This window comes from Dermacentor andersoni, chromosome 11 (assembly GCF_023375885.2).
Source record: "Dermacentor andersoni chromosome 11, qqDerAnde1_hic_scaffold, whole genome shotgun sequence".
Taxonomy (NCBI): Eukaryota; Metazoa; Arthropoda; class Arachnida; order Ixodida; family Ixodidae; genus Dermacentor; species Dermacentor andersoni.
In genome coordinates, this window is record NC_092824.1 from 99,943,232 (window position 1) to 99,965,878 (window position 22,647).

The following is a 22,647-nucleotide window of genomic DNA, read 5'->3' on the forward strand; positions in this document are numbered from 1 at the left end:
CGATACTGCCAAAAATGTCGTCGTCCGTGTGTATTTTTGCGTAATCACCATCCATTAAATGTAATTTGACCATTGAGCTATGCCAAGATATGTGGGGCGGGGGGGGGGGGGGGGGGGGGCAGTGGGATTTTCAAGGAGCGACCACCTCTTCGTGGCCATTTAACCCTCTCACAGCTCTCCGATGTCTCTGTGCATTCTTACTCCAGTTGACTTGTAGCTTCTTCGCTTCTGCTTGGGTGATTAAGGCTTCCGTCGTCGTATCCAATTTGAGGCATTTTATATGAAGATGTGGTCCGTAGCATGCGACGCCTGCCCGCTTTACCTGCGTCTCGAGCACCGGCCAGTATCACGTGTTCATTTGAGGTCCAGCACCGCATTTAAGACACTTAAACATTTAAGTTTAAGCATCGCGGCTATATACATAGGGCCTATACTTGCCTACGCTGTGCCGGTGTCCCCCTATCAGTGTCTCGGTGTAACGCTCTCTCTCTCTCTCTCTCTCTCTCTCTCTCTCTCTCTCTCTCTCTCTCTCTCTCTCTCTCTCTCTCTCTAAACGCTTCAGAAGTGCGTGAAAAGGTGCACGGAGCATGCGTGAGCCTGACCCTATCCTCTTTAAATTTGGTTTTCAGCCACCTCGGTCTTTTATCTTGTCATTCCCTTATCCCCTTTCTCACTCACTGTATAGCGAGCCGGGTAATATGCCGATTAATCTAGGTATGTTTTCCTGGGCTCAATTATCGGTCGCCGTTCCACCATCGCCCCTTCGTTTTCGTGGATGCTCTGAATTCTGCGTTCTAAACTTGCGTTTTACGATGTAAACGGCCTTCCTTTCTTGCGGGGCTCGCATGCGACTTTGGGGGCGTAATTTTGTCATTTACCTCTAGCGTATATATATCTTGGGCGCCCCGAAGTGCCACGCGGTGGTGCGCCTTCTTCCCTCATCGAGGACCCTTTCGAGGACCCATCGAGGACCCTTTCAGAACAGCAGATACCGGTCTTGTAGTCTTCGTTTTAATGGCGCTCTGGCAATTTGACGGCGAAGTCGACAGAAAAGTATCTAAGCTGTTTAGTATCTTACGATATCTGCTGCTTGCAGGTGTTCTAGAGGCTAGTGTTCTTTTAAATAAATAACGCTGAATCGTATCTCTTTCAAGTTGGGAACGTTATTGCGGACTCTTGGTCGAAAGGGTGCAGCCTACTTTTAATGCGAAAGCATTGTATGTCTTATGAGGCAAAACATCAGCGATGATCGAGCGATGTTACGAAAAATCATCGTCAGTGACGTCATGAGCGTCTTGTTTGATGTCAGTTATAATACAAAAGATGATAAATTGTGTAACAACGTTAATTTGTAGTAATTATGGGTAAATATTGTGGGAAATAAAGTGAATTAAGGTGAATGAGAGTGAAGAGGAAGATACAAACCTGGTGGGAAATGCACGGAAGTTAACTGGAGAAGATTCTGGTTTGCTACCCTGCGCTCGGGGAAGGTTAAGGGAAAAAGAAAGAGGTAAAATAGCGATGAAAAAGCAAAGACTAGAAGCCTAGAGGAGGTTCGGAACGTGCGTAACAACTAGAGCCTCTCTAAAGTGAATTTAATTTAGCACAAAATGCAGTAAGGTGACTTGAAGTGGAATAAAGTGAAGTAAGGGGAAGTAAAGTGAATGAAGATGGGCTAAAGCGGATTAGGATAGATTAAGATTGGTACAAATTGCTCCAGGGTGGATTAACGCGCAAAAGCGTGGACTACGGTGTATTTAAGTTGGTACAAATCAGAGCAAGCTGTATGAAAGTGGATTAAGGGTTGTACAAATTAGAGGAAGGTGGATTGAGGTAGAGGTGGGAAAGGACACTTGTCAGTGTATGACGTCACGCATCATGGACGTAACCGATTGTATACAGAAGCCTTAACGTTTTCGCATTCAGCTCACGTAAGGATACTTAAGTGACTGCCAGTTTTGTTGTTGATGCATGCACATGACACTATGCAAGCATGTACGCACTGACACGGAACTTCTAAACGCATAACCTGCTCGGCTGGGGCTCATTAAAGTCTGTGTTCTGTGGCGCCACGCAGACTCGTGAACGCACGTATATTCTATGTGCCTTCCGCTTGAAGGCCTCAAAAGCGACAACACACACTATAGGTCGCTCGATCCTCGAGGCTCGAGCGACCTATATGAAGCATGTATCTAGTCTGAAGTGCAATAAACATTTCAAACTGAATACTTTGTGGTTGTAGCACCAATTATTTTGCCACTGCATTTACTGTAGTCCTTATTGCCTACAGTAGAATTTTGGTAAATTGCAAGTACTTTACACATCGGCCTAGCTTTTATAGCATTTGCTTGTAGGAACTCGAAAGCAACTGCATAGAAATATTCTATAGAATTTTGTCTTTAGCATCTCTAAAGCAACTCGATAGAAATATTCTATAGAAATTTGGCTTTAGCATCTCTAAAGCAACACGATAGAAATATTCTATAGAAATGTGTCTTTAGCATCTCTAAAGAAACCCGATAGAAATATTCTATAAAAATTTCTCTTTAGCATCTCTAAAGCAACTCGATAGAAATATTCTATAGAAATTTGTCTTTAGCATCTCTAAAGCAACTCGATAGAAACGTTCTATAGAAATGTGTCTTTAGAGTTCCTATAAGAATGCGGTGGCCAAATAACTTTTGGAACTCTATAGGAAAATTCTATAGGCAATCAAAATAAACACAATAGAGTTCTATAGAGAAAATTCAAAAGACTTTCTAAAAAAACACATTAAAAATTTTTGTAAGGGTCTCTTTAGAACTCGTGGCGCTGATCTCGTTTTGCGCCCACTTGGTCGCGTCGCACCCTTTTTCGACCAGAGCGAGCACGGCAGACGTGGCTCGAGCAACATCCACGCGCAATTTGGAACTCCTCCTTTGCCTCTTTGTGCCTCTGGTGACGTCACTAGCCCTTACGCGAATAGCGGGCTTTCTGAGCATTCCGCCTGGCCGTTGAGGCCGTGAAGACTCACCTTTCTCACCGCGCGGGGACTGCTTCGTCCTCCCCCCCCCCCCCCTCCCCCTACCTGCTTGTAGGTTAAGAGGCGGGCACCCCAGCTCGGTGGAATAATGAAGTTTTCAATCAATCAATCGATCAGTCTGTTGCCGCGGCGCCATAGTTTCGTGCAAGGGTTAACGCTAGTGTCTATACAGAAACTGCGAGAACGGTAACTCCGCCAGCAGGGGAACATGGATTTGCATTGAATTCCGTCCTTCTTGCTTCGAACAGCTTTTTTCGATTTTGTGGATTGATGGTATCCAACACAATATCGCGTTACATTTGTAACGATTCGCAGTATTACGCTTACGCTCACAGGCTTGTGTTGCCTTCTACCTTTAGACGAAATAAATGTGACCACAAAAAATTGACGCCAGTGAAACCAGATAGCGTGCAGCAAATGAAGCCAGGAATACGCTTGAAGCCGCAAGCACGAAGGCGTGGCAAATCCCGTCGACTAGCCTTTATTCCCCCGCGTTAGCCGAACGATCGCCGGAGTTTCTATACGCTGGGAAACTTGTGGCCCCGCGAGGCACAGCGCGGATGCTTTCTTTCCAAGTCGCGGCTCCATCTACTGGAGCGCATCGCGTCGCACACATTTACGACTACATAGAAAGAGCCGGGCTTCGCGGCGCACGAGCAACGCACGCGTGGATGTTGCGCCTCGAATACACGGCCTAGTCGCCGGACCAGTGTTGCGTGGCTCTTTTCGGCTCTAAAGCTCGCACACGCTGGTGCGGGCACTGTTTCCCATGCGCGCTGCTTAACGCTATGACCCGGGGGAGGGGGGGGGGGGGAGTGAATTTACTGCGGGGCGCCCGGCGTGCAACTGGGTGGGCGTGGCCGCCGCGTCGTCAATGGTTTCACGCGGTAATGGGCCCGCTTGGCGGCGGCCGACGCGCATCGGTGTTTTACAGCTTGCCAAGCGCGAGCTCGCGCACGAACTAAACGAGCGAGCCGGCAACGTGTTTTACCGCGCTGCCCGACCAAATTGGCAAAACAGTGTGACCGCTGGGGTCCCGGCACCGCCGCCGATGCGTTGCCATGGGCGCTGCGAGCTGAGTTTAGGGGATATATGCGGATGCGGCACGAGCCGGCACGTAATATACGGGTACAGACAGGGTCGTTTAGGCTTTGCTATCAGTCTAGTCTGACGTGAAGGGACCGACGGGAAATATTTATGGGGCCCATATTTCAAGTGCAACGGGGAGCGTATACCGGTCAGGGTGCCCAGTATATTGCAGTGGTAACGCGGATATTGTAAGGTCGTTAAATATTTGTGAAAACTTTTTTTCGATCTGAAATCGCGATAGTGTTCATGCGCCCTTATAGTAGAAATAGTCAGAGGTGGGCACGATAGCGTTCATTCGCCGCACTGGTGGGAAGCTTACCGATTACTGCAAATGGTTTTTGTGATTATTAGCCTAAGTTTCTTGTTTGCTTGTTCGTTTGTTTGTTTTGACCGTTCAACGATGGGCTGTGACATTTCTGACCTTGCCGTACGTGCTTTCTTTTTCCTCTTTCTTTATTTCTTTCTTTCTTTATTTATTTTTTTAGTTGTTCGTTCCACGAGTACCATTAATGACTGTTGCCGTGTTGCTGCCTGAAGTTTCACGTACGACCGGTCAAGCTGCCGCTATGCAGCTTTTATTCTGCAATCGCCTCCGATTATGCGCATCAGTGTACTTATGCGATAAATGAACTTTGTCTTCAATTGTCCGTCAGAAATTTTATGTTTTGTTTAGAAGCTGAATGTTCATTCGATTCATACTTCCTGAACTTTTGAATTACTTCTGCAAGAATACTTCTGCGCGCTTTCGTGGTTTTCTGTCCGACAGCTTTGGTCACATACGAGGCAATAAAGGCATGTTTTTCTTTTTTTTTTTGTTACGCTTCTGCTTTCGCCTAGCTCAGTTTTCGGAAGCGAAGCAGCGTTTTTACTACGTGAACTGTCGTGTTAAACGCTATGTGCAGTTCAGCGTGTTACCGTTTGGAAGCATGTCGTGTCTTGAGAGCCTGAGCGAGGTAGAGACAATGATTTTAGCTCGAATGCCCGATCAGAACTTACATCTGCACCAACTAATCGTAATATGTGCCTTAGAATGGAAGAAGTTTGGGCGTGTTGGTAGTTCAATCGTAAACTGGGATACATAGCGGAAGAACGTCAAGAGCGCTCGTCCCATGTTCCTGCTTCATCCTTGTGTCGTTCTTGCGCTATGTATCCCAGTTTACGGGTAATATGTGCTGCCATGCAAAGAGGGACGCCATGGTTCTGTCGCTCCTTTTCGTTGCCACGTAGGGAGCGTCGCTTGCAAACGAGAACTTTCCTTAGGTCGTAACACGTATAGAATGAAACGGAAACGCCTATGGAATATGAGTAATGCGATTTTAAACGATACGTACGGCGCGCTTAACAGCAGCCGACTTGCGTACATGTTCGCTGTGGTGACGTGTTGTGTTATAATGCGGAAGTTTGCATTCAGCTGCTACCGGAGGCGAATTATCCTGTGGTCCACTTTCAGTTTCCTTATTGTCATTCATACACTAGAATTAGAAGAAATACTAATTGCCCTTACGCATACCTTCACTTTATTCGTTTGAATTCATGTGGTTGTAAGTGCAGACGCCATGTCCGACGCAATTGACGTTTTGTCTCCTTGGTTGGAGGTGAAGTTTCGACCGCCTCTTTCAGTGCATCGCAGGATGAGGTGGCGTAAGAGTAAAGACGCGCTTCCGATGGGACTCAGTGGTTATGACGCTGAGCTACGTCACGAAAACGCTGTCAAAACGCGTGATGTCATACTAGTACGGGAACTTCAGCGTAACACCGCCACACGTCGTTTGCGTAAAGGAACAGTTATTGAGGAGCACAGGTATTGCGTACCCAATAGGTGCTGGATGGTTTCCTCCCACCTATGAGAGTCGCACGTGGGCTTTTCGGCTATTGCCATGCGATCGGAGTGAGCGATCGCGAACGCCTGTTCCGGCCACAAGCGGCACTTCTATGCAACTGAAAGTGGTAGCTGTAACTTTATCCTGTCTTTTTCTCTTTCTTTCTCCGCTGGTATCTCCCCGAGAGAGTATACGTGATACAACACAGTTTTTCCTGAAACCGAAGGTGCCAGCCCTGCTAGACTGACTGCTTCTGACAGGAATGCGAGATCTGTATTCTTGTGCATCCTCTACGTCAAAGTCCATTAGAAGAGAGAGAGAGAGTGAGAAAAAAAAAGCAAGTCTGGAGAAGCCAAACGCAGGGTGATATCAAAGGTAGATGGACTTATCCATCTTCGAATTATCTACGCGATACTCTTGCGATGCATCAACACGTGAACGTTCTTTTTCCTTGTGAACCTGCGAAACCGGTCATCGCCATAGCGAAGTTGTTGACCTTTCTCGCCTTGGAACGCCTAACGATGGCCAAGTATTCTCCGCTCGGCTTCTGTGGACAACGTGCCCGTGGAGCTGGGGCGATGCGTGTCCCGTCGAAAAGATGCGAGGCCAGCTTACATTACAGTCTGCAGGCAGATGGAATCGAGGAAGCGGGCACACGAATTTTGATGTCTCGAGTCGCGGGTTGTTGAAATTCAGTTAGGGCTCATTAGATGTCACACTTCCTCTGGTGAACAACGCGTTCGTACTGGACTGATACAAGCACACCACGCATACAGAGACCGCCTTGAACAAGAGCTGCGTTTATTTGACTCGCATGGCGGCCTTTTCCCTTGTGAAGGCCCGTGACCGTCAATAGTGCATAACAAAGCTATATAAAAGCACTTCGACGCTACATTGAAGAGGCCGGCAGTTGGGACGTTTACACTGTCGGGAGTCATTAGCGTGTTTGAAGCATGTATGCACCATGAACTTCGTTTCAAATGAGAACTTGTTCAGCTCTTAGTGGGTTCGTATTTATACTTACTTAATTTTATTTGTCCTGTGTTATCAATCGAAGGAAAAGTGAAAAGGGGTGGCCGTCGCCAGCAAACGATGACAACTGATCCTCGACTCATTTTCATTGAGCGCCGTGCGTGCGTCTTGCGAGGATGTTCCCTTACAAAAATCTGTATGCACTTTAAAGTAGGGACGCTGTTGGGTCTTTATACTGCATCGCCAGGCGCTCTGTGGAGCGGTCCCAGGATATTTGCGTGTAATGTGAATTGTGTGAACAGTATGAACGTTGTGTCAATTCCCGGCATAAGCTGTCGCATACACGTCCTTCGTGGTCTGGGCGCAGGTGTCCACGTGGCGAATGAAAGAAAGTAAGAGCCGGCCGTGTCTGCGCTGCTTGTTGCCGGCGAGGCAACGCATCCCCGACTTGCCGAGGAAAGATTACTAAATGAATACGAGTGGAATGGTACCCGAGCCTATAGCTGGCATGCAGTGTATACCAGCAGCCGTACGCCTCACCGCTCGCCTCTGTATCTATGTGGGCCATAACGCGACGCGGCGCCGAGAGATGTGCAAAACGAGGTCCTCCTACCAGCGAAGCCTCGCGCGAAGGAAAAGGTAATCACGATTAAGCGCGGCGTTGCTTCGGCTTGCTTCGGCGTTTACTCTGTTGCTTTTTTCTGTCTTTTTGTACACGGAGGGTCCGCTCGATGGTCTAATCTGCGCCTCCTTTCGGTCGAATACGCCGTTTCCTGCTTTCTTGAGCCCGCATGCGCGAAGCCCCCGAAGCCACCGCTCTGTGGCCTCGAGCTTGTGGTTTTTTTTTTTTTTCCTAAGCAAACCAGCGTTCAAATTGGAGCGTCCAGACCGGTCAGCTAAGTACGGTGCCCGCCACTTATCGCGGATTGATAGCGGCGGTCACAGGCGTCGCGGCCGAGCGCCGTACCACTTGTCTCCGTGACTGATTGGCCCAGGATGCTCGACACAGCGGCGATTTCCTACGGTCGGTTTGAACGGGCCGCCGGACAGCGTTCGGGTGTCGGTTCCTTTTTCGATCGATGTTTAAAGATATGTCGGTTTTCCTTGAATCTTCCTTTACGAATATCTTAATTTATGCGCGGTGGACTAGTCCATATACATTATTCTATTTTTCCAGGTGGGGTTTCCGAATGGCGCCCGTTGTTTCTCCCACGTTGCAAGTACTTCGTGTTGTTGAACTCACCCTATAAGGCCGCAGTCAGTTTTCTACGTGCGTATTTGTGCATAACTTACATGCTTTCTTTGGTTGGAGTCACCATTTGGCTCGTTTTCCGGCATTCTTATCGGTAAATATAGTGTACTTAGCGATTGGGCAGGTGAGCCTAAGCAGAATATCTCGGTTTCTCGGTGACTGTTACCTCGAACATTAATTAATATGACTGAATTGTTTCTTCTGAAAGGCGGGAAATTGAAGAGACGCTAAACGGGGCTGTGAGCTGTACAACACGTTGGTATTGACAAACAAAATTAATTATAAACCAAACTCAACTGTACAGCAGCTGCGCTAGTGCTACCATTCCACTGCAGAAACCTCGACCTTCCTCCCACAGAGTGCTTTTCTGTCCCCGATGCCGTTCGTTATGCAGACTGGCATGCAGGAGCCTACATATATGGTGGCCAAATTCTTCGCATGTAAATATATTTGTGTCTTCTTTCTCTGGACAGACCGTAAAGAACGTTCCAGTACATTAGTCTAAGACGATTACGACTTGCTTTGGCATTGTGAAAACTGTTTCGGGCATAATGGCGCGGCGAGGATGCTTTAAGCGAGACAAAGGGCTCCTCGTCACATTTCGGGTCGTCCTCGGTTCTTATACGCTTTAAATGCGAAACGTCCACATACTTGTGAAATTAAAACAAAGTGAAAGAAAGCGCAAGAAATGTTTTACATAAAACCTGTAGTACGCCAAGTTAAGCGAAAATGTACGCCACATGAAGCGGCGATGGGAATAGCGACTATGACGGCTATAACGTAGTGGGTGCAGAATGGAACCGTCTTTGTGCAGGACATGTCGGCACCATGGGTGATCCAGGCTACTGATTTTCGCTGGGCAAGGGAGTGCAAGCTACAAAAAACACCGTCATTTACCACCGATTTTATCTGGGAAGTAATCATGATGACAGTACACAGAAGAGGCCGCACAAATCTTTGTGGGATCTACGCTCAATACGCATTGCTATGTGAAAGGTACGATGTACTCGCCCGCAGTTCATTACCACCCCTGTCGAACTCTCGAACTTTCATTATGTGTGCACGCTTGCTTGCACTGTGCGGATGTCGAAGGTCGAGAGGTCGTACACATGCCCGAGGTGATCGAGTCGCCAACGCGCTACTGTTAAGTGTTGTTAAATCTGTCTTCCCATCCAAGCACTGAGAACCCTACGGTGCGCCCGAGCATGCAAAATTTCGAACGACGGGGCCGACAATCGGAGCTTCTCATCGTGAGAAAACTCGGGCAACTCGAAAGGGGATTACTTCAGCGTTCACGGCTACACGGCCACCGGCAAGGAAACCAGGCGCTGCTGCGTCATAACGGAACAATGGCCGCCTCGTTATGAGGTCGGATGAACTTAATCGCGTCGGGCGATGCTGCGGTTTCGGTAGTCCCGCTTCTCTTGCGTATATGCATAATAGAGTTGCGCTCGAAACAATGGCCGAGACGGCGCGAGGCGAAAGCCCGTTTAATCGATGCCCTATACGTACCTACGTGCTTGAGAAAAGAAAAAAGAAAATAATCCTGAATATATCGCGCTGCCGTTTTCTCCAGAGTCGTCGACGTCGTTGGCAAGGTCGTATCGCTTGTTGTTTCTTTTCGGCGTAAAGTACCCGGAAGGCCTCACTCGAAGCGTGCAGGGAATTACCCGCGCGCCGTGTGTTTGAGGGTATGTGTGTGTGGGTGCGCGCTGGGGCCGGTGGCATTGAGCTTGTGATGCGAGCTTCCGTTTTTGATTGGAGATAAGCCTCCTCCGTATGAACCAGAGGCCGGTGTGTGCGACTCCCGCGTATTCAGTTTCTTCGTCGTCGTATTGCCTTCTTAAGCGGTATTCACACGCTGTCATCTTCCGTACTGGAGGCCACACTGGTACGTTCAGAGCGAAGAGGGGAGGAAAAAGAAATGTTGGGGGAAAAGAAATAAATAAGCGGCCGTGCGGGCAAAGGCGGGCAAGAAAATGACGCGGGACGAGCCAAGCTACATATACGAGGGCTGTTATCTGTCCTGGATGTCACTTATGCACGATGCATTTCTTTGAAATGCCGTTGTTGATTTTCGCCAAACCATTTTTTTTGCAAGTCTTCCATACGTAAGCAAGCGTAACATTTTAATAAACATTTTTTTTAGTAAAGCTTTGCAGACCTGTTTTTGACATTGTTGTTGTATGGAATGGACCACAAGAAGTAAAATTATGCTACAAGTTTAGATATGGCGCGCTTTTATAACAAGCCGTGTCAATTGTAAGAGCATAACTTTGGGTTATTCAATCAGGTTGCTCCAAAAATTCACTTGATCTGATTAGTTTTGATTCATTGCGCAGTTCAAGGGCCACCTGTATTGCTGCCAAAAGATTGTTTTGTTGTGACGAGGCAAATTAAAGTTATAAGTGATGTCGTGAAACCCACATTTATCCATTTTCCTAACAACAAAAATAGTTACACGGGCTGTCTTGTGCCTAAAGACGTCTGCTCTATAACGGAGACTTGTAATCTGTTCTCATTATCTTCTAAACTTTTTTCCCATCACGTGGCCTCATACCTTAATGCACAACACCCTTAATTAAAGATCTCTCTCTGGGTGAGGCTTCCCTGATGACGCTTAGGAAATAACATTCTCTAAAGATGTCTTGTGATCACACAGTGATCGCGCGTAGACACACAAGATTGAGATTGCTGTGTACTAATTGCGCCCAGCAACACGTCACGATATCATCTCATCGTCCCCTTAGAGAGACAAAATGAGAACATTCAGTGTTGATTTAGGGGTAAATGCGAGAGAAATGCGTTAGAATTACTCCGCACCTCTTTGAGGTCCCGGGTGCATGATTTAAACCGCGTTCACCACATTGCTAAGGCTTGTTGGCGAGCTCACTCGACACACGTCCTGTCTGTCTCTTCAAGGAGGCAAGTGTAACTCACCTTGGCCCGTAGCAGATCACCATCAGCTGCAAGCAATATTGTAAAGGCGTTTATTAGTCACCGGCGTATCGGACGGACCGTTAGAGCACGGCGTTGACTCCAGGCACGAGCGGCGTTGACGAGCAAAAGCGCTGAAGAGAACGACCCACTATAAACATCGCCGGAGAGGACGACCCACTATGTCGTTCCAATCCTTCTCTGCAATCACCCCCGGGAATGAAAAGGGAGCCACCTGGCGACCTAACAGCTTGTCACTATGAGCGGATCATAGCAGGTCTTGAGGCAGTCGACGTTGACAATGTCTCGTTCACGACGGCGCACGTCCGAAGACGGTTAAACGGGCTCGATCGAGTAGTTGACTGGAGATGTGCGTTGGACGATGTGGTAGGGGCCTTCATACTTGGGAAGTACTTTCGACGAGAGCCCAAGTGCAGTGGAAGGGACCGAGAGCCATAAAAGCGCTCCGGGGGGGGGAGAAGCGGTGTCACCGCGAGCGCTTTTCTGGCCCTCTTGATCGCTTGAAGTAAAGGCCCGCGCGAGATCACGACGCCCTTCGGCGCGTCTGGCTGTGGCAGAATTAGGCGCACATTCAGATGCAAGCGGCTTGTATGGAGGGAGTGTGTCGATTGTGTGCGACGGGTGCCGGCCGTACAGACAGGGCCAGAACTTGGTGAGAGACCAGATGGCTGCCCAGTATTCTGTTTCTGTCACGTTGTAATTGGACTCAGCATTCGTAAGCGTGCGACTTGCATAAGCCACGACATATTGAGGAGAACACTGTTTGCGCTGGGCAAGAACAGCGCCGCGGGGCCAACGCCGCTGGCATCTGTGCGCACATCGGTAGGGGCTGTCGGGTCGTAATGGCGCAAAATTGGCGGAGACGTTAGCAAACGACATAGCTCTGTGGAGGCTTCGTCGCACTAGGACGATCACGAACGGAGGGGCCCGTTGCTTTTAAGTAGCTTCGTCGATATGATGGCGGCGAAATTGCGAATGAAGCGCCTGAAGTAGGAACGCAGCCCGATGAAACCGCAATTCTTTGACGGACGTTGGCTTAGGGAATTCGGCGACGGCCCGAAGTTTGGCTGGATCGTGGAGAATTCCATCCTTATTGCGACGTAGCCTTGAATCGTCCGATACGACGTAGCCTTGAATTGTCAGCTGCCGAGCAGCAAATCGGCACTTCCTGAGGTTTAGTTCTAGCCCTGGTGAAGTCATGAGCAAAAAGAACGTCGTCGTCGAGATGGCACAAGCGCCTGTGCCACTTCAAGCCGCGCAGAACTGTGTCCATCATGTGCTCCAACGTTGCGGGCGCATTACAAAGTCCAAAAGGCATTGCGTTAAATGTGTATAAGCCGTCGAGTTTGACAAAAGCTGTCTTCTGCTTCTCACGTACCTTTTTTCACTTTAACACTTCTAATGATAACGCATTTGGGTGTCTCTGGAAATTCACTCGCTTTGGACTAAGTTATACGTTTTCCTTTTATTCTTTTTGTGTGTTTCACGTTTGAAAACAACCATGGCGCAAGTTTGGTCCGCTGAAAATTAATCGCCCCCTGGCGAATGCTCGCCACCTCCGAAAAAAAAAAAAAAGGCGATGCCCTGATAATCGAATATGCGCTTGGTGACGTCATCTTAGGCGCACACGACGAACGAAGGTCGTTCGCGCCTTATTTAGTTCGTGATTGTTTTGAGATTCTGCGCCAGCTGAATTCTGTAGCCGTCGGCCGTTCCCCGGCTAACCTTGTTTGGTTCAAGGAGACAGGCGGGAAAAACCGTGCATTGACTTCTTACTCAAGACAGCTCATGAACGTGGCACGCGCTAGTGACCAACCTCGGATATATATTTTCAGCCAAGGTGGGCGAAAGTAAACTATATACGGGCACTTGTTTGGAATGTTGTTTACAGATGCTCCTAAGTCTTCGCCTATATAGCAGCGCCACGTTTCTCTTGAACAGCCACCCTCCGCGGTGTGTTGCGCCATCCACTCTATACGATCGACATTACGTCAGCCGATACGCGATGAATCTCTGTATTGTGACGTCACAGCAAGGAAGTGAGGTAACAGTTGCTTATTGCAGGCATGTCGTACGACACTATGAGGTGGCATATTTAGACGGATTGTGCGAGAGGCTGGGCAGAAAACACCGAGGCAAAGTTTGCCACTGTTAGAAAGATTGACAGAGCGGGAATTAACTAACATTTATTAGTCAAAATGTAGCTAAGGACTCAGTCCGGGGCTCCTGGTGGGCTCATGCCTCCCATCAGGCTCAAGCCTCCCATCAGGCTCAAGCCTCCCATTAGGCTCATGCCTCCCGGCCCAGCACATTCCCAGAGTAAAGCTATAGAGGGAGAGCTATGAGTCCTCGAAAAATAATCACCGTTCATGGGAATTTTCGGACGTCAAGCAGTCGGTCTTAGGATAGTGTAATCAGGGTGCATTGCCGCACCCAGAATATTGTAGCCGGTGCTGTGGTTAGACAATGCAGTGCCTGAGTGGCCTCTGTAGTTACCATGTGCTACGAGTGCGCGCTCTGCTAGGCCACGCTGAGTGTCTTGTCGGTCGTGCATCTTCGTAGCCTTCGACCACCGCTGAAAAATAAAAGCTTCGATTTGGGTGCCCGTTAAAGAGCCCCAGGCGGTCAAAATGAACCTGGTTTCGCCTCACTAGGGTACGTCTCACATAGCCCCGAATTTGCTTTGGGACGATGAACCCAATCAATCAATCAATCAATCAATCAATCAATCAATCAATCAATCAATCAATCAATCAATCAATCAATCAATCAATCAATCAATCAATCAATCAATCGCGTTCTCATATGGGAAGTCACTATTCTGTAAACCACAGATGCTGGGCAAGTTTTTCAAGATTAAAGCACGATTCTGCATCGATAAGTGGCAATAATTCACTCTAGCCGTAACATGCATTATTTTTACGAGTTGTATTCTTGCAGAATTTTTTTGAAGGTCAATGAACTAAAGAAAGCCGTTTTCCAGTTTGAATAGCAAATAGTGCCCTTTGGAGGAGTATATATTGAATCGAATAAAGTCTGATTATTTTCTACATCGACAGGTGGAAATGATGCACTTTAGGTGTAAAATAAATCCTTCTTACCAGTTGCATTCTTGCAGAATTTTTTCGTTTTTTTTTATCGTTAGATGGGTTGTAAGTGTGAGGAAAAATCTCGAAGATGCTCTTCGGCATGCCATCAGTTTGCTGGTCAGCTTCGTAACCTATCGCGGTGAGTTTTTTTCCCGCATGAATTGGATACACCTCAGTGATTGCACCAGGGGTGCCACTGAAGCAAACAAACGACGCAGTGGACGCAGAAGATATCAAACAACTACATTGTCGCTTTATTACACCGCATTTCTATCGACAACTTTCACTCATACGCTCGCTCTTTCAGAGCTCACAACGCGCGTTGAAAAAAAGAAATACAAACAGAAACAACGTTGCTTCGGTAAGGCCAACTTAAAGTTAACAATGCAGCATCTGCAGGCGTCACACTGTACTTATTTCACGCTCTGATTCCTTTTCTGTTTTATTGTTGTTGTTTTCTTTACATCTATCCACTCATGGATCAGTGCTTATATTCCCAAATTGAGGTTTCCGAAACGACTCTATATCGTCACGCCGCACCCTGTAGAAGTGCAACTGTTTTGCCAGAATCATCGGCGAAAACTGTCGCAGCGGTACCTTCGCCGTCTACGACGATGGGTGCGACGTGACGATGTCCAATACTCGCTTCCACGTACACTTCGCAGGAACGAGCGAGAAGTTACCCAAGACCGCACCTTCAGGTATTGTCGAAGATTGGGCAAGTCGGTATAGCAAACTTGCCGCCAGATAGCGCAGTCTGACCTCGCTACACACGCAGAGCTAGCTCTCCATGTGTTGCTAAAACCCCTTAAACTTCGTAAAGTAGTGTCACGCTTTGAAGAGTGGCGCCTCCTCCTCGCGCGCTCCGGCCGAGGCCGACGCCGCGTCGCTATTGGCCTAATAGCATCACGTGGGCCCTCGCGCCGTGCATCAGCGCCATTTTTGCTCGAGAAGCGTCTACGGAGTGGCGAGGAGCGCATGTTGGCGCCGTTGCTACGCTCGAGCAGTGTAGGCGGCGCCACGGTCGAGGAGGGAGCGTGAAAGAGAGGAGAAACGAGGAGGAGTGCAGGCGGAGGAGGAGAGTGTCGCTACTTCACGAAGGTTAAGGGGCGTTATGTGTTGCATGGTTAATGCGGCATCTGTTTCAAAGCCAATGTTTGCAAGCATTTCGCGAAATTGCGAGTCGCGACGCCTGATTCTTCGTTTTTTCCCCCTCAATTACTCAACCCCGGCCCGCGCGAGCGCTGTTTCACAACGTCCTTTTTGTTGGCGCATCGCTTCAAAAGCTCAATACGTAATAAGTGTGGCCGTTGTTTAAGAGTTTCGTATTTTCGAAGGCGCTTTGCCGGCAGGAACAGGACAGCTTTAGTGCTTACGACTGTGCACATATGTAGAGCATTTGTGTTTTGTGTCTGGGTATATGTATATAGATATGTATATAACTCGACATCGTATATGAAATACATAATTTTTTTTTCTCTCTCCATCTTTGACATGTATTTTGATGCGTGACCATGCAGAGAACATCGCGTATGCCGAACGCACACACATAAAATAAAACTGCTCCAAAACTCGCGTTTCGTCAAAGTGCTGCGTATGCCTTGAACACTCGTTTATTAATGTGCTCGCCTGGGAGCTGCTTATCGGGGAAATTTTGTCCCACCTGCGTCATCAGTCGCGTACTCGGCTTAACGCATGTATAGGCTTTCTCCGTATCGCGTATGCGTTACACTACGTACTCTGTAATCACTTTGGTGTTGCGATGTACCCCGTTGCGTTGCAAAAAGTCTCATACATTAAAGTCCCAGTGGCATTTCTGGATTTTGTGCCTTTCAAACTTGCATAACCTTACAGGCGATTTTGTATATTCAAGGCGCACGAACACTTTGAACCCGAGGAACACTTTGAAGAGCATGTCGGCATGTATGCTAGTATTAGATGCAATTATAAGTATAATATATGTATATATAGATGTCTCTCTCTCTTTTTTTTTTCTTCATCAACATTGTAACGACGACCAGCCGACTAGCTTGAAAATGGCAGGAATGATGGCGGCGCAGCATAACATAAACAACGTCACCTAAGCCCCACACTCCGTCACAGATACATCAGGTGCAAAGCGAGAGCGCAGCGCGCAGGAAACTTAGGACACTGCTGGCGTCAGAGGAAGTGACGTCAGTGCCTCCATGACGCCAAATCGATGCCGTGTCACATTTGTAGAATGATCGCACGAAGAGAAATGCAATAAAAAAGAACACAACGCCCACTGCATCCGCATTAAAAGGACACTTAGCGGTAAAGCTTAATCCACTTAAAAGAGTTGTGAAGCTTCAGCATTCTATTAGCTTTCTTTTAGCGGAAAGTTGTAGCAATTAAACTACTAAATGGTCAGGTATCGTTTTCCCGAATTTCACTCCTAAGCGTAGGGCCCGGACTGCGTTATTTTGACGACACCGCTATCGCGGTACTATCACATATGTGTTAAATTTTCTTTTGTGCGGTAATAAAGAATCCACCATAACTCGAGGCTGCGGTTGTAATTATCACTTGTTGAGAAAGCGTATCAGCAGTTGCGAGCAGAGCACGCTTTCGAAATCGGTCATTTAACAGGTAGATTGACTCGACGTCAGGACCGGTAATTTTTTCTCGCGTCCTTTCTGGCTTCCAGTCGCGGTAAGGCTATAATAGCCTGCCTGGCATCCGATACGTGTTATCAGCCAATTTTATGTTATCTTAACACTTCAATTTAGCGTCGCAACGAAACCGCGACCATGTCGGGTGGAGGACTTCGGATTCACCTACGCTTCGTCTCAATATCCGCGGGTATCATCTCAGCCGCGAGACAGTTTCGTGAAGTATAACGCGCCCAGACATATATCTACAGTGACACCTCGTACCTTGGCCAACGTGTGCTGTTTAATTGCGTGTGGATACAATTCCAATAGAAATGGACACCTATCACTTTCCTTCTTAAGTAAAACTTTGTGCTTTTTCTGCGCAAATTGTATGCGGCAGCGTTTAAGGCATATTTTTATTTGTATGTAAGCGAAGTCTTAAGGCACCTGCCGTACAGAGGAAAAGAAGGGCACATGGTTATCAATAAGGCAATATAAGTGCGTGCTTATTTTAACATGCTGTTTGCGTTCCGGTGATGCACTGATTGAGTCCTCGCATTCGAGCAAAGTAAGGCAGCTGATATTTTTTTTTCCGGATGATATTGAGGGAGCACTTCTTGTGTTTCGAACCACGACACGTTAGATGACCTTTCTGCCTTTCATGTTGGAACAGTGGGAAGTTGAGGCAATGAATAAGGGACACGTGACCATCAAGCTGAAGCCCATGTGTCAGCGTCTCGATTGGAAGTGCTTTTGATAAAACTTTATTCCTATTCTGTGTTTCGCATTATATAAACTTCGCTTTGCTTCTCACAAACGCCACTGATAATTCTGATAACGTTATCACATAAAGTAGTGGTCCCAACACGCATCGAAATCTTTCACGTTTCTACATTGCGTAACAGTAATCTGCTGTGTCTGCAATCATTAAGAAAAAATAAAGAAAATACTGATCTGCGTGCAAGCTGCTAGAGCCGTCATCGAAACGCCCGACTACTTTGTAATCTTGGTTCTGATAGCTTTGATAGACAGTGTCCCAATATTGACCTCAAAGTGAGGGCGTTCTGTATTTGGTATAATGCGAACGTTATTAAAAGTGGCTGCTCTATGGAAACGCTGTGCTTGGAAGGAAAACCCTCGCAGCCTTCAGAAGGCGCCTGCATATACTCGCAGAAGACATACAGAAACATTGCCTTGGTTTGTGTACGTATGTGTGTGTTTGCGTGTGTGATAGCCTAGGCGGCCTTTCCACATTTGTGGAGTGTCACTTAAGAAGCGTGACCTAACTCTTGCAGTCTTTTTCTCACTGTGGCCGGCTTAAACAAAACGTAAACTCTCTGATAAAAAAAAAGATAGCAAGAAAACGAACAGATGCTGTGTGTATATGCAAGATATCCACATTAAGTCTTCCATCAACGTAAACTGACGCAATCAGAAAAACGAAATAACAAACAAAATATATATTAACAACTGCACTATGGTTTATGTACAAAGCTTTCTTGCGGCTACTAAGCGTCAACAACTGATGTGTTTCTGTTTTGATTGTAGAATCAGGGTCATGTTCCATTTATGTCTGCTCTCGATATGTAAAGTCCAATCTTGACTCCGCGATGGTAATAATCTCCGCATATTTTCAACGGTGTTTTGAGATTTGTTGAGCAGATTCGCACGTCTTCAAGAACGCAGCCTAATGACAACTTGCTTCATTACCCTAAGAATACTGTCCGATAACGGCTAACATTATCTGCTGACTTCATTGAACGTGAGTGAACTGTACAATGTATATTGTTCACGGGATATGCTGTTGACCACTTACTTCTTAATGTAGTTCCTGTCAAGCACGCAGCATGTTGCTGTGCTCTACAATGAAGGCCTTCTTTTTTTCTGTTTTTCTTGGAAGGGGTGTGTGTGTGTGCTCAGAGGAAGCTCAAGCTAAGTTACGATCACTTTTGTATCAGTTATTGCACATTACAAGCTTAACGCGCACGAATTTACGTCACAAGCACGTCCACATGAAGCACATGTAAATATAGCGTATAACGCTTCACTATGCATACCGCGTTCTATTGCACCTGAATGCAGGTGGATTTGTTTAGTTATTTTTATCTAAGGCACATCGAAGCGCATGCATAAATAAGCCAAGCTTGGTCGTTTTGAATCGCGATCATTCTGCGTATTCATGCTAAGTTATAGCCGAAACTCCTGCTGGTCTCCACTTTTGCACATTCCATCGCTGCCTGTAAGCATGGTTGCATGCTCCAGACTCGTGGCTGTTTTTAACCGAGGTGTGGAGGAGGCAACCTTGCCTGCTGCGAGTTTCGTTTTTCTTTTTCCTTCATTTAACTCGTCCAGCAATAGGCGCTTGACGTTGTGTACTACAGCCTTCTATCATTGGTCCCGTACAGCGTAACATCTCTAAAAAACTAACAAATACACAGCACTTGCCGACTGGCTTTAACACGCACACATTTCTAAGACGAGATTAAGTCGAACACTATTGCACACTGAACAACATTGGCTCTCCTACAAAGGGCCCGCGCAACTCACGAACAGAAAAAAGAAAAGTGGACGAATTGGACGTCCGCAGCTAAGTGAGACAAAGTACACAACACGCTATTGAATCTCTATGCACGAAGTGCTTCCCGTCGAGGCGCTTTGTGCTAGTCAACGTCATTCACCGTCACGTGAGCTACATGCGCGCGCGAGCAGCACAATTCACGCGCCATGGCGCATGCGCGGTGGCGCACAGGCACTGAAGAAGTGTCTGTCAGCTCGGTCGAGGCCAAGCGGGTCACACACTCTTGAACGTGTGGGGAGCGTCAGGTAAAACAAGGGATTGCCACGACACATCAGTCCAGGTGCTGTCGCGGGGAGTGCGGTGGCGTGGGAGCTTGATCAGCACCGTGGAGTACATTAGCAACGGGAGCACTGGAACAGGAAGCATTCAGCAACTGCTCGCGTCGTAGGGGAGGAGACGTCGCACAATCCGAGTCTCTCGGAGCAAACTTAACAACAAGGAATCGGTTTGTTCGCCTGGAGTGGGTGGTGACAAACCGCGAGGAAGGCGCGGCGGTAAGGTGGTTTGAAGATGGGCTCACAGCGACGTATGCCGCTTCATGTGCAGCGATAGGTGGTCGGAGCGCGAGAAGGCGCGTTCGCAGAGCCGGCACTGGAACGGCCGGTCGCCGGTGTGCTTGCGGTAGTGCCTCGTGAGCTCGTCGGAGCGGGCGAACTTCCAGCCGCACTCTTTCCAGTTGCACTGGTACGGCTTCTCGCCCGTGTGCGTCCGCAGGTGGGCCTTGAGGTGCGAGCTCTTCGTGTAGCTCTTGCTGCAGCCCGGGTGCGAGCAGGTGTGGATGGTCACCTTCTTTCGGCTCACCGCGGCCCGTTGCTGCTGTTGGTTCTGTTGCTGCTGCTGGTGTTGCTGGTGGGACTTCTTGCCGTTGGGGCCGGCGAGTGGCGAAGACCGGCAAAACGGGTCGGACATGTGGATGTCGGGCGTGAGCGGGGTCGCCGGGAATGGATTCGGAGGTCCCATCGTGGTGCCGGCGCTGAGGAGGTCCGCTAACCTCGGGGAGGAGGGCGGAGTGACCATTCGTAAGTGCGGGGGCGTCTGCTGCTTGCCGTGGTGCTGCTGGGGCGGCTGCTGAAGACACTGGGTAAGGATGTCCTCGGCCTTCATGGACATCGAGTGCATCGAGGGCAGGCTGGCCTGGTACTGGCCGTTGCCGTCCAAGTGAGCGCCCATGTGCTGAGGCTGGCCCAGCTGCGAGTGGTCCGGAGATGCCGGCGGCGACATTTGGCTCGACGGTGGGGTCTGCAGCGGGTTCGCGCTTTGGTAGTTTGCCCACAGTGACGTGTACTGGGAGCCCGAGAGCATGGAGACGTCGAAGGGATTTGCCGCGGCCTCGGCTTTCATTGTCTGAGCGGACTGCTGGTACGTTAGGTGGTCTATGGACGCTGCGTTGTTCGTCGGGGCCACGCTGCTCCCGAACTGCTGCTGTTGGTGGTGCTCGGGCTGGTCTTGCCTCTGTTGCTGCTCCTGCTGCTGCTGTTGCTCGTGCTGCGGCTTGAGCTCGCTTTCGGTCTCGTACGAGTTAACCTCGGGGTACAGGGCGGCGTCGTCCGAGTTTAGCATGAAGTCGAAGTCTAGCGTGACGAAGCCCGTTGTGGACGCCGACGCGTTCGGTGGCTGGACGCTCTGGTCGTCGGATGGTGACTGTTGCCTCGCCTGCGGTGGGTCTTGCGGTGGCTGCGTGGTCGGCGCGACGCTTAGTTGCTGCTGTAGCGATGGTGGGGGCCGGCTCGGAACGGGCGCCGTCAGTGCGGCGACCAGGATGGCGCTGTTGGCTGGCAGGACGGACGCCGATTGGTCTCTGCGGACCGCGGTGGTCTTGTAGCCGTAGCCGACGTCGTGACAGGCTTGCGTCTCCGGTTCTGCCTTGACGCCCGACGCTGCGTGCCTCGCTCCGCTGATGTCGTCCAGGAGCACGCTCTCGATATCTTGCCAGACCTGCGTGAGAAAAGGAGAAGAGAGAATGGAAACTGAGTATCGATGACGGTGAAATAATGTCGGGTGCTAAAAGCATCGCTATTACGGACTAGTGCCACGAGGTACACCCCCCCCCTCCCCTTCCCCAGAAAGGAAAGTGGCTATATGAGTTGCATATAACACACTCATTTAGCATAGCGCGTTTATCTGTCGCCAGGTGTCCTTCATGCATGCTTCATCAGGACTTGTACCACTTTCACCGCGTCTCCAACCGTTGTGCATTTCCCGACGTCTTTGCACGTTGCCATTAAGTTGCGGGACATACAGTAATCCCCTGAAGTAACTCCACCAGTGCGTTGAACTCGGAAGGAGCGTTTGCGCTGGACACCACCTTTTGAGATGTAGTACGTTATACTTTAAGTATACATCAAGTCACTTTAGACTCTTGGTCACACCATGAATATATTAACGCCAATGAGATCTGACTAAGACAAGCTTTCCTTTCTTTCTTTCTTTCTTTCTTTCTTTCTTTCTTTCTTTCTTTCTTTCTTTCTTTCTTTCTTTCTTTCTTTCTTTCCTTCTTTCTTTCTTTCTTTCTTTCTTTTAAAAAGCTCACTTACACTTCTCTATGGCGTGAAGAATTCCATACATTTATTTTCTGAGAACCAATTTGTTGTCCTAACAAAATACGGGAATATGACTGACGAGACGTGTCATACCTAGCGCGTTCCCTTCCGTCTCTGCGTGCACGTTTCCACACCCAAAGAGTTGCTGAAAGCCAGCTTCAAGAAGCCGCCAACGAATAATAATGGTAAAATCTAAGTACTGTGCCTCAAGGATTACTTTCATTTCTTCAAGTAATCATAAACGTGAGCACGCTGAATGGCGGTTGCCCGGCGTGTTCCACGCTATATCATTGCGTCAATCTCCCAAGCGATAGGTACGGCGGTAAGAGGTAAGGCCTAAACGCTCCTATACTGTTCGCATGGATACCGCCAGGGGGCCGAGGCGCTCACATTATCTTAATGTGACCATGGGAGTTTCGTGGTGCAACTGTTCGGGCGCCTGGGCAAGACCACACCGCGTGAGGGGGGGCCTGGCCGTTTCACCGATCCCCCATTGTTACCTCTCGTCATAGCCCTGTCGATCGTCAGTGGCGCGTGCAATTTGACTCGACCGCAATGTGTAATTATTGTCGCCAGCCGATGGCTCCAGGAGGAAGCGGGTACGCGCACCGAAACATTGACGCCCCGAGGAAACGGAGAAACAATTAGTCTTTCTTTCTTTCTTTCTTTCTTTGATGTCTCGTTTGTTTAATCATATTTGAATATTCTGCGC

At 48.5% G+C, this 22,647-nt stretch overlaps 2 protein-coding genes across 3 annotated transcripts in view; one reads left to right on the plus strand and one right to left on the minus strand.

Moving 5' to 3' along the window:
* Nucleotides 1-22,647, plus strand: part of FipoQ (F-box/LRR-repeat protein FipoQ) — a 695,691-nt gene that overhangs the window by 311,040 nt on the left and 362,004 nt on the right. The gene's annotated exons all lie outside the window — the stretch shown is intronic.
* The window catches only part of LOC126539148 (uncharacterized), a 166,067-nt gene continuing 157,853 nt past the window's right edge, over nt 14,434-22,647 (minus strand). The window contains exon 2 of the mRNA XM_050185896.2: nt 14,434-21,330. Within this exon, the coding sequence (XP_050041853.1) occupies nt 19,912-21,330 (1,419 nt within the window). The 3' untranslated portion in view covers nt 14,434-19,911. The remainder of the gene's footprint in view (nt 21,331-22,647) is intronic.